The following is a 14,684-nucleotide window of genomic DNA, read 5'->3' as shown; positions in this document are numbered from 1 at the left end:
CTAATACCTATGAGTGGCTGTTTGTCCGAGAGGTTTGTCGTATATTTGTGATTGTTGTCATTGTTTCAATGGCCTTTCCACTCATGTTTTTTTGGACTGGCTTTTTGTTAGTCTTTTGAATGGACTTGGGTTGGTGTTTTTTTGGCCTTATCCTGAGTTGATTGTATGCTGCGGTTTTGAGCATTGGTTTGAGCTGAAAGGCGATATTATAATTAAAGGAAAAAAAGGAGGTTGCAATTTTATTTTTTTATGAGAGATAATTGAATGCTTATTATGTGCAAGGGAATGTTCTGTCCGGGGGCTGACAAAACCCTTTTCCATTTCCAGAAAAGGATTCTGCATCTTTGATCGACTCTCTCTACTGCTAGCCCCAATATTTGAGTTGTTTAAATCCGACTCCAAATCTGATTGTCCACTTTCTATTAGTCATAAAAAAAAATTCAAGAAATACAAGTCAAAAAAACCAAAAAAATAGAAAATAAAATCAAGATTACATAAAACATATACTTTTCTTATCAGTAGCTAATTTGATAATGAAAAAAACTTAAATGAAAGAGAATATTAGAAAACGCAATAACGAGTATTTCTGTCTGTTTAAAGGAAATCTCAATAGGGTAATACGGGACTCGAACTCGACACCAAGTGTGAAAACATCCCGTACTACCACCGGTACAAACAAGAAGATTTACAAAATTTTGAGCTATTTTATATTATATATTATATGTAAAGGAGTATTACCTCATCTTTTCTTTTTTTTTTTGTTACCCCAGGATGGAAGGTTGCCCAAGTCGGGAGCTTGTGGGGTTTACCCCGGGGCCAACTCTCTGTCTATTGGTACCAAGTCTTTAATGACGCATTCATTGAGTTTGGCTTCTACCGGTCTCCTCATAATCGGATTAGTTCCTCAAACATTGATTTCAAGAAGAAAAGGCGGGATTTCTTTTCAAGATTGTCATAGGGTTACTTAAAGTGTATTCTTGAAAATAAGATAATGATTAAAAAATAAAAACAAAAACAAAAATAAAGTTAAAATGAAAAATGAACAACGCCAAAGCTTTTTAAATGTAATCATTTTGTCTCCTTTAATAATTCAAAATTTCGATATTGAATAAACAAATTGGAATGGAGAGAATAATATAAAAGACCACTGATCACATACTACTAGTAAAGAAGCCATCTGCTCTTTATTTTAGGACTTAATATTAGAGATCTCGTTTTCCTATGAACTGTTAAATCACGAACATACTTAGCTAAAAATTGGATTGAATTAATTAAATGATTATTTTTGACGTTTACGTTTACGAATTGTATTTACAAAATAAATTGCACGGCCAAAAGTATGACCAAAATTTTAAAAAGTTGCTATATAAATAGGTCCATAGGGTAGTGATAATGCCAAAACTATTTTTGTTGGTGCCAAAATTCTAATGTATAAAAGTCTTGTACATTACACATAGTACAAGCCTTTTGAGCACTAGAGTTTTGGCACCAACAAAAACAGTTTTGGCATTATCTTTTTCCTTATAAGCAAGAAAGAAGAAGAAGCAAAGGAGTAAATTTTTTTCCTGCATTTTCCGTCCTTATTTCTTACGCAATTTTTTATTTTTCCTCGTCAAGACAAATAAAAAAGGGAGACTTGGCCAAAAATCTCTCATATTTATATTTTTTGAGCTTAAGGACAAACATCTTTTGCAATCAAATAAGTATAAAGACAAATTTGCCTATGAAAGTGCCCAAAACCCATAGAGTGCCATATGAAAGTACGCAAAACCTTATGGTACTCTATGAAAGTACTTAAATCACTAAAATCATATAATAAGAAAGTGCATCTTAAAATTCTAATATAAAAGTATCTGAACATGTTTTGGTCTTATAGCAAAAAAATTTAAAAAGTTAAAGAATCTCCACCGAAAACTACAAAGTATTTTGGGGCGTGTCTCTCCTGAATAAAAACTAATTTACCGTTCTTGTAGCTAATTAAGTACTCCAATATGTGACAATAAAAGTAGGAACTTGCGAGGGTAGTTCAGGAATAAAACACTCGCACCGCCCCGAACCCCTTCCGTCGTAAAATTTACGCATCTGATCAAAAACCTGAAACCCCCAAAAAAAAAAAAAAAGGAAAATATAAAATCAGAAAATACTGAGTAGAAATCAATCAGCCCCTCTGTTGTAATTTCCCTTCTTCAATCCGTCTTCCCCACCGAGTCGAGACACAGACCATCACATCACCCCTCTGCAACAAAAATTAGGGTTTCTAAATCTCTCCATCACAACCCAACCCCCAACAATTTCACACGCATTACTGTCTCTCTCTCTAAGTCGCCTCATCTCGAGAATCACAGGCCCTACCGGCCGTTGATCCGAACCACTCCCTGTGATGATCACATCCGAAACACTACACATCCATTGATATTGACGCACAGGGGAGGATACTCGTAACTCCGCATCGATTGTATACAGTTATCGATCATGGATTTAGAAGGCAACAAGCGCGTGTTCCAGCGGCTAGGGCCTTCCTCGACCGACACCAGAAACCAGAAGGTCTGCTTCAACTGGCGAGCGGGCAAGTGCGACCGCTTCCCCTGCCCGTACCTGCACAGGGAGCTACCCCCGCCCCAACAACAATCTGCCCGCAACGGCACGTCGAAACGGCCCCACGGCTTCGCCGCCGACGAACAGCAGATGCCCCGTAGAAACCCTAATTTTAGCAACACCAGTTCTTCGAGCTGGGGACGGGGCTACGGCGGAGGAGGAGGAGGAGGAGGAGGAGGCGGGGGGAGGGGAATCGTCCTGAAGAAGACTGAGAAAATTTGTAATTACTGGGTACAGGGGAATTGTAGTTACGGGGATAGGTGTAGGTACTTGCATTCGTGGACGACCGGCGACTGCTTTTCGATGTTGACCCAGCTTGAGGGACACCAGGAGGTAATGTGGTAATTGTGTGTATCGTGAGTGATTCAGTTGTTTTAGGCTTATTGTTAAGTTATTGGTTTTGTAGTTTGATTGACACGGGTTGGCGTGGTGAAAAGAATTTTGTATTGATTTATAGGCTTCGACATGATAGAGAGCTGAATTCGGTTTCGTTTGTTGAATTGATTTTGCTTCTTGCTATTGGGTTTGTTGTGATTTGGAAAGGTCTATTTTTAGGGACTCCAGGAGGTAATGTAGATAGAAAGCCCATCATGTGATTGTGTGTCCTTGAGTTTCAGTTGTTTTTGGCTTGTTGTTATATGATCGGTTTTGTAGTTTGATTGACAGGGGACGGTGCGGCAAAAAGAGTTATGTGTTGATTGTATAGGCTTCGACGCGATAGAGAGCTGTATTTGGTTTTGTTTGTTGAATTTATTTCCTTCTTGCTATTGGGTTGGTTGTGTTTTGGAGAGAGTCTATTTTTAGGGGAAACCAGGAGGTAATGTAGAAGCCCCTTGAACAATTGGGTATCTCTTGAGTTTAGTCTTTTTTGATAGCTTAGGTGTGTGTGCCAGCTTATGCGCGCCTTGACTAATCCTAGGACCAACCCCACCATCCAGTTGTGGGGGCCCAATTAAAGCCGGGTACAGCCCGTGTGGACTTGGCCCCATAGGGCTTGATAACAGCCGGGAGTAAGCCTTGACACAATAAAGCTGAATTTGGTTTTGTTTGTTGAATTTTTTTGCTTCTTAGTTCTTGGCTTCTTGCTGTGGGGTTTGTTATCCATCAAACTATTGTGTATCTCTTGCTTTTCATTCCTTTTTGGCTTAGTTGTTAAATTGACACTAGATGGTGATGTAAAAAAGGGTTTGTACTGACCAAGGTTTTGAAAACCAACCCTGATGAACTGTTTCTGCTAGTTCGGAGAGGTTTTCGGAGTGTCCGGTTCAGACACTCACCGGTTTAGTGGTGGGATCGAAAATAGCGGGGTGACCCAGCCGGTTTCCGATACGTAGTGCTCTGTAGCGGTTTTCTTCACTGAACCGGACCTGTTCTGTCAGTAGCGGAACAGTCTTGAAGAAAGAAACAGAGCCACAGATGAATGATGGCTGATTGGTGGGTGCCGTGGTGATTTCGGGAAGAAAGAGAAATTTATTTGCTTCTTACTGTTGGTTTGTTATCTTTCCAAAAGAGTCTATGTTTAGAAATATTTTTTTGGGTCAATTTTTGGTCTTCATGTGCATATCCTTTTTTGGAACAGCTTGTTAGTGGAATTGCTATGCCATCTGGATCAGATAAGCTTTATACTGGGAGTAAGGACAAGAATGTGATGGTTTGGGACTGCCAATCTGGACAGGTTGGTGTTATGTTAAATACAAGGCTTCATTTATTTTTTCCCCTTGTTTTTATGTCAAGCTTATGGAGGGTAGCAGAATTGATGAAATTTGGTGATATATTCGTGTTTTCTTTAGTGTGCAGGGGTGATTAATTTGGGTGGTGAAGTCGGTTGCATGCTTAGTGAGGGTCCATGGGTATTTGTCGGTGTACCAAATGTTGTCAAGGTAAGGTGGGAGGCTTATTTTCCACTCTGTTGGTAAGAGTTAAAGTTTAGTAATTCTTTGGCATAGTTCTCGACCTACTTGCTGGTTGTGTTAGCCTAGTAGTAACTCGTCTTCTTGGTTCTTTCTGATGGTGATATTGCAGGCATGGAACACCCAAACCAGTATGGACCTGAGTCTTAATGGACCGGTTGGACAAGTCTATGCCTTGGTTGTGGGAAATGATTTACTCTTTGCAGGGACACAGGTGAGCTTTTTGACCATGTGCATGTTTAATTCTTTGTAGGTTATTCATAGTTCCTGGAATGGAAATTGTGTTGTGCTTCTTGGAACCTGTCTAGAAAAAGCCCTTGCATGGTTGTTCTATCTTTCTTCCCTTTCACTCTGTTTTGGCATTATCATATTTTCTTTCCTCCGTAAACTTCTAACAAAAGCTTCTTCTGCAGGATGGCACTATATTGGCATGGAGATTTAATGCTGTTGAAAATCGCTTTGATCCAGCCGCAACACTTAAGGGTCACACTCTTGCTGTTGTCACATTAGTTGTTGGAGCTAATAGGCTGTACTCTGGTTCCATGGATCAATCTATAAAAGTCAGTGGTAGACTTGTAAAGAGATATGCTCGTGCTCCTGTTATTTCTGATTCTTTATATAGCTTAGGAATTTTTTCATCCTAATATTAGATTTAGGGATATTATTTCTTGCCATTTGCCTTTATTGCTTCTATTTTGCTTGTAGGTATGGAGCCTTGAAACTTTGCAGTGTGTACAAACGCTGTCGGAGCATAGTTCAGTCGTGATGTCTGTTCTTTGTTGGGATCAGTTTCTTTTATCATGTTCCTTGGACAAAACCATTAAGGTTTGTGGCTCCTCCCTATAAGTTACTGCATTAACGTGCACATGGAGATTGAGACACAAATATTTGCTGTTGCCCTGTTTGTGTAGGTTTGGGTTGCAACTGAAAGTGGGAACCTGGAAGTAACATATACACACACCGAAGAACATGTATGTCTGCAATTTATGTCCTCTGTCCTTTCTTTGTCCACATGTCTCTATATACTGTTCTACTCAGTTTATCTGAACGAAAAGTCACGTCTTTAACATTTACTTATCACTGAAGTATTGTTCAGTGGTTGGTATAAGTACTCATACAATAGTTTCATGCAATCTTCTGCATTTTCATTTTAGTTGATGTGCATGTGCGGACTTATTTTTAGTATCTCTAGCGTCTGTGTTTTTTTACGCTTGATTACTGGTTCATTATGAGCTGAAAGTGGGAGTCCGTTGTTGAAGTCTTGGTTCTGGTAGAATCTTTCCATTTCTATAGAACATGATCGAGTTTACTAACAAATTACTTCACAAAAAAAATGCATGGGCGCTGTGAAATTGGCTTTAAATAGTTCCTCTCTCTCTCTCTCTCTCTCTCTCTCTCTCTCTCTCTCTCTCTATATATATATATATATATATATATATATATATATGCATAGATAGATAGAAATTGCTTTGGATAGATACATCTCGACTCTCGTATAAACACATCTCTGTGAGTGCCTTTGTGTGTTGGGGGAACCAGTTGCAGTTTGAAAGGCATCAGTCTTATTCTGCTAATTTTTGGGTGCACAGGATAGGTACATACAGGTAATGCATTCTATTTTGTCTGGTGTCTGCTATTAGTCCATAGTGATGCCTGAATGCTTCTCAAAACAGTATATGCTAGGGAACTTTTTAATTGTCAACCATATCCTTCTCCGCAGGGGAAGTTATTTGAACTAATAACCACTTTTACCTGTTAAGGCACTCATATTGGGTGTGCTTTGTGCTCTGGTCAGTGGTTTGAACATTGGACATTGGGACGTCTCTTGTTTGTTGAAGTTTATTTTCATTATACAGGGCAGAACTATGTCGTTTCCAGTTGTGTATTTAGGTACATCCCATTATATATTTGAATACAAAAATGTAGTTAAATTTGACCATCTTTCGCATGCATTGTATTTCCCTTACCAGTACACGATGTAACCAAAAAGGAATAATGTGCAGCTATGAAGCACCGACACCTTTAGAGGTCAACGTATTGCAGTGTTAGACACGGGGACATGCGTGTCCCATAATTTAAATTAAATTTTTGAGAGGGACACGGCTGGGGACACGGTGGGTGGTCAAAGTGTAATTTTTTTTTTAAAAATGGGTTCAAACTGTATTTTTAAAAAATTTGGGGGCCAAATTGTAATTTTTTATAAAATTTTAAGGGGTCAAACTCTAATTTTTCTTTAGGGTTGTATTGAACTTATGGATGTCTTGTTTTGTTTGAATGAACTATGGATTTTTTCGTTTTGTCCACATTTTGCCATTTAAACTTGGAAAAAAAATATAAATAAATAAATATACACGTGGCGTGTCCCCCACCGTGTCCGTTTCCCCATTTTTTTAGAATTCCCATGTCCCTGTGTCCATGCATCATAGAATTGTGTAGTGTACCCAAAGAGATGAGTATTTCTGAACTCAGAGGGCATGTTATTTAATAACTATTCTCAGAGAAGTCGACATGGTAAGAGTAGAAGCCATCCACTCTGATTCTCAGGTATCAGGAAACCTGACACTAATCAAAGTTTGATCGTAGTTTCTTTTCTTGTTAGATTGTTATCATAAATAATCCTTGTGGTTAAGACTTTTAATTGTGTTATCTTGGGGTATAATATTTTGAGTGTTTTGGCCGCAGCTGTAAGAAGAAAACCTGTTGGTTGACCGTAACCGCGATACTCCAAGCTCTTCCACGGCATGAGCATATGTTCCCATGACACGACCTTTCATTCATCATGAGGTTTCGGCATAAGAAATTAAGTTGGTGGATGAGAAGCGGACGAGTTGTCTTGGCGAGAAGGACAAGCCCTATGTCCCAAACATTATGCATGGGTGGCACAACCTCCTTTTAAGAACCATGGAAGAACAAACCATGATAATTTTCTCATAAAAGCTTGCTTCTTGTTTTTCTCTTCATCCAACATTGCTGGTGGTTGCTTGCTGTTCCAATGTCTGCAATCATCTCATGAGGCTCCATGCCATCTCACTCAGAACCAACATTCCATAACACCCATAGCCTCATAGGATTTGAACGCGGGGTTCATTCTCCTTCCCAACACGACCTTTCCGAAAATTGTTATTGTTGTTACGTCGCCATGCTAACCTCGGTTTAATCCCTTATTCGTTCCCTTTCAAGGATGCTTTTAATGGTTACATGCTACTTTAACTTCGCTATTGGTTATTCGGATAGCAGATTTTCAACTGATTCTTTATGCTTGAGTGATCCAGGAATATACTCTTTTGGAGGTGATATAGGATAGTTCATACTGACTTAACGAAAAGAGAAGGTTCCTTGAAGTGTTGGATTAACAGTAGCACGTTCGTTCGGTTGTTCAAGTCTTGTGATGTTCTATGTAAGAGATGCATTCATTCACTTTCTGGTTCATACTTATCAGACGAAGTTACTCTTCAGCAGTGGTCAAAGTTTGTCATCTCCTGAGCTACATGTCTGATAGTTAAAGGACCGACTCCAGTTGTTGCAGCATTCAAGCGTGACCATGAGTCATTGTCAATGTTAGAAAATCATGATCCACGTGGACAATTAATGTTCGTTTATGGTTCTTGCACAATTTCATTGGCTAGATTGTTTTATTCCCCATGACGTGTATACTTGCACTTCATAGTAATTGTTTTGTGTGTGTATTGGCTGTTCTTGGAAGTGATAAGTAGTTCCTCTTTCAAGCTTATTGTTAAGGGGCTAAGTAGATGCATTTTCCCGAAGTTACAGTTTGGAGGATTGTACTGCTCAGTAGGGTAGCTTTCCTCCAGTTTATTTGCGGTAGTTGTTCAGATTTGTGGGGAATGCAGATCTTCTAAATAATAGCATCAGGATCGGCCTTTATATAGTACTTGATAGGACGACTGATGGAGAATTCATGGTGTAACCAAGATGAGCTAGGGTTAGATGAAAAGTACATAAGTGCTGAATGCCATTGAACTTACAGTGTTTGTGTGATCTTCTCCGCTCTCCAATGGATACCATTTAGTTGATTAATATAATGTCCAAAATCTCGCCTGCGCCATTTTCTTTTATTTCTGTGCATTTGGGATTCAACTTCACTACCTACTAATATCCAAAGTTACTTGTGTCACTTATAGCTATGTTTTCGGTGACAACATTTAGTTCAATGGGCTAAGCTGGCTGTTACAGGGACTGCTTACGCTTTGCGGGATGCATGATTCAGAAGCCAAGCCAGTCTTACTCTGCTCTTGCAATGACAACTCTGTGCGAGCCTATGACTTGCCATCGTAAGTTTTCCTTTGAATACTGTTTTATTTTCCTGATTGTAAGTACAAGTTGGCTGCTTAATTACTTCCATTCTCTCTTTTCTTTCGTTTGAGTGAATTTTCTTCTTTGGTGTAGATTTTCCGAGAGGGGCAAAATATTTGCAAAGCAAGAGGTTCGGTCCATACAGGTTGGTCCAGGTGGCCTGTTTTTTACTGGTGATGGAACTGGTAAAGTGAGAGTATGGAAATGGTTAGCTGAACCAACCGCCAGTACAGCTACTGCTCGTTGAATAATGTCACTGTCCATCTTCACCGTAATGTAGTTTTTTCTTTTTATTTTCATTTTTTTAACCAGTTCCTTGTATTTATGAGCTTGCGATGGGGAATGAGAAGACAATAATTTCAGTTTTGAGTATTTAAGGTTAGTTGTTTAGTTGATTTGGAAGTTTGGAACCATAGTTTCCAGCCATGATGTACTTGTAATTGAACTTATTATAATTGAGAAGCACTTTGGCAATAAAAGCTTTTTCTCAGGATTTCGTCTGGACTTCTAGCGTGAGTGTTTTTCAACCAGAAGTGTTGTGGCTTATTCTGTGGCTCTCTCTCTATTGTTGTTCTGAGTTTCATTTAGAGTCTGGCAACTGCGGTTTATAAGTTTGTCTGCACAACTCTTCCTCAAACATGGGTGGCTGTTTCTGATGTTGTGAGAAGGGCCTGAACAGGCACTCATTTGGGAAACAGTCAGAAATGCTATGTGTACTCCACCCATGCACATCAAATGTACACCGCCTGATGTGGAGGGCTAACTAGGATTAAGTAATGGCATCCACTCTCAAAATTTTCAATTCAAAATTTCACCCAAAAAAATGACCGGGAAATAAGGGAAAGGTTAAAGCTTAGATTTGACTTCCTCCTCCTCCTCTCTCTCTCTCTACAAAATCGAATGAAACTTGAAGAAACTCGTAGGTCAAGATCTCGAAACTAGAAGGCTTAGATCCAAAACTTGTAAATCACTCATGTCTCCCTACTGAACTTTCCTATTTTTCTGTTTCTTCTTTAGATTTCTTTGATTTTAAAACAAATTAGTTTGCCCTAATTTTTCAAAATAATCCCTATTCTCATATTTGGGTTGATAGAAAATTAGGGCTTTTAAAAAATTAGAGCTTTTGGCTGGCACCAAAAAGAATATTCGATGTGGATACTTTTTGTGGGCAATATTTGCTTATGGTTTAGGTAAGAAACAATGCAGAAATCATGCTGAGCTTTTCTTCAAGGATGTCAAATGGCACCGTTCTGCTAAGGCAAATAAATAAGTACTTATTTTTAGAATTAAAAATAATATATTATAAGAGAATGATTTGACTCATAAAGCGGAAAATAAGTACTTAAAAAATAAGAATTTTAGCGGAACAAGGCCAAAGTCTACTTTTTTTAACAAATTAATTTCAGGCAATGAAGTCATTAAAAGAGCATTACACTAGTAGCTAATCAAAAATGGAAAATTAAAAGTTGTCACATCAGCTTTTGATTATCCATTTAGGATATTGCTAAAGAGCATCCGTTGTGGACTAATCAAAATTGGATAATCAGAAATTGCTACATCACCTTTTGATTATCCATTTAAGGAGTTGTTAATGTTAGCAATATAGAGGCCCACAATAGTATATCAAAATTGGATAACCAAAATTTGCCACATCACTTTTTCAATCTACAAAAAACTATTATAATATAAAAAACTTTTATTTTAATAGTTTCAAACTAATAAAAATTGTTTATTAGAAATACAATTCCCAAAAAAAAAATTGAAATCATTTTCTAAAAAAAAGTTTTCAAGCAAAAAAAAGAGCTCGACTATTTAGTACTGATCATGGAGCGTACATACGGCGTAGTTGATTCGATCCGTTGGTAAACATTAATTTTTTTTTTCAATCTTCTCCTTACTTTTCTGCTCAATTGAATGTGTGTAGGTATTTGATCCAATCTTCTTCTAACTTTTCATTTAGAAGTTAGTTCAATTGAGCTGATTTTTTATGGGGCCACTTGAAAAAATTTATCAACTGATGATTCGTGTGGGACCTGTAGTGGGCTCCCATGCGGCATTGTACTCTATATGTACACCCCATGATCGGAACTCTTAGCATTAGGCCTTTCGAAAAAAGTTCAAAATATTTCAAAGATCCTAGAGAATGAAACAGGAGACATGATATATGTGCTAGAGTTGTGTGGATAATTCTATAGCATTGTGGAGGGATGGAACAATCAAGAAATTTTCTAAGAAGATTTTGGTAGGGAAATGTGCTAGAGTTGTGTGGATAATTCTAGAGCATTGTGGAGGGATGGAACAATCAAGAAAATTTCTAAGAAGATTTTGGTAGTGAAATGAAAGTCTTTGATCAATATGACCACATTCGTCATTGGGAGATGGGGAAGGCTATAAAGTGAAAGCTTCATTTATGCAATGTATTGTAGGGAGGTATTCCCGAGCATATACATTTAGTTGCCGAACACGTGTTCAAATTGAACATGACTGATCGCCGGTCAGTGCTGACTGATCAGCAGATAGTGACATTCCGATTACCTTGGACCAAGTTGCATGCGAAGTAGCTGGTCCAAATAGAACTGTTCGGTTACGATACAGCCGAACAGATAAAGTAAGAACCGAGTACGTGATACGAGGGATAATGGGTTGAAAGCGATGCAATTGATATCCGAACAAATGGTACGTGGGACCATAGTTTGAACATAGACATGACAGTCGCCGTGCAAGATGGTGTTCGGCGATATGGACCAGTAACATGAGAAGTCATTGATCCAGGCAGACTGTTCGGCAATGAGATGGCCTAACAAGGAAAGGACTCCAATCAAGTGTTGGAACAGAGGGAATACTCTGGAAGATTCCAGAATAGTCATATCCCGTAAAGGAATAAAGATCCCGGGAATATAGGATCAGGTTAAGATACCCAATGAGAATGGGATGTTCGGCCCGTAATGGGAAAGAATCTTAAAAGGACTCTTTTCCATAAACTGATAAAGGAAACGAGACTCCTTGATATCCTGGGTTTCCTATACGAGTTAGGAATCCTATGGCAATGTGGATACTTGGGCAGCAAGCATCCATAAATCTATAAATATGAGGTAAAACTAGAGGAAAAAGGTACGCAATACTTTGCATTCTTGCTTTCCTACTGATAATTAGGGTTTGACTGCTAGTACGTGATACTAATTTTGGCATCGGAGGGCCTTTGCCACAAGAGCCAGAGGTGCGCTCACCCCCTGTCTATTTTGCAGATTAGGGTTCCGACGACGAATTAGGGTTCCGGTGAAGAGGCACGAGAAAGCTGTTGCAATCCAGTTGATCAGAAAGCATCAATTGTTTTCATCCCCCTACAATTGGCGCCGTCTGTGGGAAACGAAGCAGCTTTTTAGAAAAATAAGTACGATGGAAGAAGATCCAGTTACTCCATTTAGTCCAAAGGACCAGTTGGGTGGGGGAAGAGATAAATCCCCACCAGGCGCTCCGAGAAAGCCAACTGGTAGACATGACAGAGGTAACTCCAAAGAAAAAGGAGACAAAACTGCTACTGGCTCCACGAGAAGGAGTAGGTCTCATCGAAGGGATGAGTCAGTTATCCATTCAAGAAGTATACACGATGATAACGATGTCCTTGATAAGAAGAGAAGGGAAATCGAGGAGTATGCTCGTTTAATTAAAAAATGAGAGTATGAGATACAGGAGTTGCAACGGGTACGAGAGCACCCAGAAGATTCTGGACTTTCTCGTAGGCATTCCCAAAGAGATGGAAGGACGCTGGTAGTCCATAAGCAGACCCATTCACGAAGAAGAAGGAGCAGAAGTCCTGTCATAGGGCATTATGAGGCTTCTCCACGAAAAAGGGGAAGAAGAAGTAAAAGCCGAACACCCGAGAGAAAGGCTTTTTCACGAAAAGGGAGGAGCAGAGACAGAAGTTCCACCCCCGAAGAGGAGGGAACAAGGAAACATCATCGAGACAGGTACGAAAGACCTGATGCTGATTGGGCCAAAGCCACGGTTCACAAATCCAAGGAGTTCGAGGATAGGACAGTGACTGCACGAGAAGCAGCACGCAAGGCATTAAGTAATATTGCGGCCTCCCCATTTACAAAGAGGCTGCAAGAGGCTAGGTTGCCGAGCAGAGTGAAGCACGGTGCGTTCGTACTTTACGAGACAAATACGGATCCCGTGGCTCACATACAACATTATCAACAGGCTATGTTTATGCATGAAGGGGATGATTCCATCTTGTGCAAGATGTTTCCCTCCAGTCTTGGCAAAGTGGCTTTATCCTGGATTCATAAACTGGCCCCACGATCCATACGAGGATGGAGGCAGTTGGCCGAGGAATTCACTGCTCGGTTCTTGACAAGCAGAAAAGCCCCAAAGACCTTTGAGAGTCTTTCCACCATGAAATAGGAGGAGAACGAGCAAATCAGGGATTATGCAAAGAAGTACTGGGAAACTTTCAACGAGATTGAAAGTTGCAGTGAGGAATACGCAATAGCCACCTTCAAGACTGGTTTACCTGTTCGGGGGGAGCTACGCCGATCATTGAATAAACATCTAGTAGCCACTTTGGCTAAATTGATGGAACGGATAGAACAACACGCCAGAATGGAGGATGACATACTCCGTGAGGATGGCAGGACGGTTGCCGAACAGCCGAAGGCACCTGCCAAAAAGGTGGATAAGCCAGAGCCCAAGACTTATAGAGAGAGAAGGGAATATGGGCAGGCTAAGAAAGAGCCGTACAAAGATAAACAAGCTTCTGACCCAAAAGCTTTCTTTTCTATCACTACGGTTTGGAAGGAACCAATATACAGGATTCTTTATCGGACAAAGAATCAGCCATATTTCAAGTGGCCCCCGAGTCTAGGCGGAGACAAGGATGCAAAACGTGCTACGAATCAACATTGCAGTTACCACAAAGATTGGGGCCACATGACCGAGGATTGTGAGATGTACAAGAGGCACCTTGATGATTTGGTCTCTCAGGGCTATCTCAAGAAATTTATCCAGGAGGATCCTAAGGAGAAAGGGAAGGCTATGGAGCTGGGTTACGAGCAAAACCCTAAAGGTGTGATCCATATGATACATGGGTTGGCTACACCTTATACGAGGAATGAGGTGAGGCTGTTGCAAAGGCAAGTCAAACACGATCAGCATGTGATGCGTTTGGGAAATAAGAGAGGACGAGAGAATGATGTGTGCAACGAGAGCATAGCATTCACTGACGATGACTTGGGGGAGGTCCAAATACCCCACAACGATGCATTGGTCGTAACCCTACGAGTTGGAGAATATGACATTGAGAGAATTCTAGTGGACTCGGGGAGTTATACAGAGATATTGTACTACGATGCATTCAAGAAGCTGGGGCTAGCCCAAACAGACTTAGAACAGTCTACAACACCTCTCATTGGGTTCGGTGCAGGAGCAGTCTGGCCCCTAGGAAAGGTTACGTTACCTGTTCGGGCTGGATCAGTGGTGTCGAGAACAGATTTCCTAGTGGTCGATGTTCCTTCTTCCTATAACGCGATTATAGGGAGGACATAGTTGCACAAGATGAGAGCAGTTTCCTCGACTTATCACCAGATGGTGAAATTCTCAGGATCAAATGGGATTGAGGTATTTAAAGGCAACCAGAAGGTGGAACAACAGTGTTTGATTTCCATTATCAAAACTGCCCCAAAGGTCCACCATGTTCATACATTAGAAGTACCTGATCAACCAACTATCGAGGATGTTGGAAGAAGTCCGGCTGAAAAAGTGGTTGAAGGCTTGGAGAAGATTCAGATCAACGAGACTGATCCTGAAAGATATTTTTTAATTGGAGAATCACTACCGGCAGACGAAAAGGCTGAATCGATAAGA

At 40.0% G+C, this 14,684-nt stretch overlaps 1 protein-coding gene across 1 annotated transcript; it reads left to right on the top strand.

Moving 5' to 3' along the window:
* Nucleotides 1-2,109: 2,109 nt before the first annotated feature.
* On the top strand, nucleotides 2,110-9,312 carry LOC131318985 (zinc finger CCCH domain-containing protein 48). The gene is made up of 9 exons (XM_058349065.1): nucleotides 2,110-2,928; nucleotides 4,175-4,270; nucleotides 4,386-4,475; nucleotides 4,618-4,719; nucleotides 4,919-5,065; nucleotides 5,211-5,330; nucleotides 5,417-5,476; nucleotides 8,700-8,797; nucleotides 8,913-9,312. The coding sequence occupies exons 1-9, from the start codon at nucleotides 2,473-2,475 to the stop codon at nucleotides 9,064-9,066; spliced, it is 1,323 nt and encodes a 440-aa protein (XP_058205048.1). The 5' UTR covers nucleotides 2,110-2,472; the 3' UTR covers nucleotides 9,067-9,312.
* Nucleotides 9,313-14,684: the final 5,372 nt, after the last annotated feature.

Source organism: Rhododendron vialii, chromosome 3a (genome assembly GCF_030253575.1).
Source record: "Rhododendron vialii isolate Sample 1 chromosome 3a, ASM3025357v1".
In the NCBI taxonomy this organism is placed as follows: domain Eukaryota; kingdom Viridiplantae; phylum Streptophyta; class Magnoliopsida; order Ericales; family Ericaceae; genus Rhododendron; species Rhododendron vialii.
Note: the sequence above shows the minus strand (reverse complement) of the source record. Positions and strands in the feature narration are given on the sequence as shown.

Coding starts and splice junctions, on each gene's coding strand:
- LOC131318985 (XM_058349065.1), top strand. CDS start 2,473: ATGGATTTAGAAGGCAACAAGCGCGTGTTCCAGCGGCTAGGGCCTTCC. Junction 2,929..4,174: donor AGCTTGAGGGACACCAGGAG/GTAATGTGGTAA, acceptor TTTTTGGAACAG/CTTGTTAGTGGAATTGCTAT. Junction 5,477..8,699: donor ATACACACACCGAAGAACAT/GTATGTCTGCAA, acceptor TGGCTGTTACAG/GGACTGCTTACGCTTTGCGG.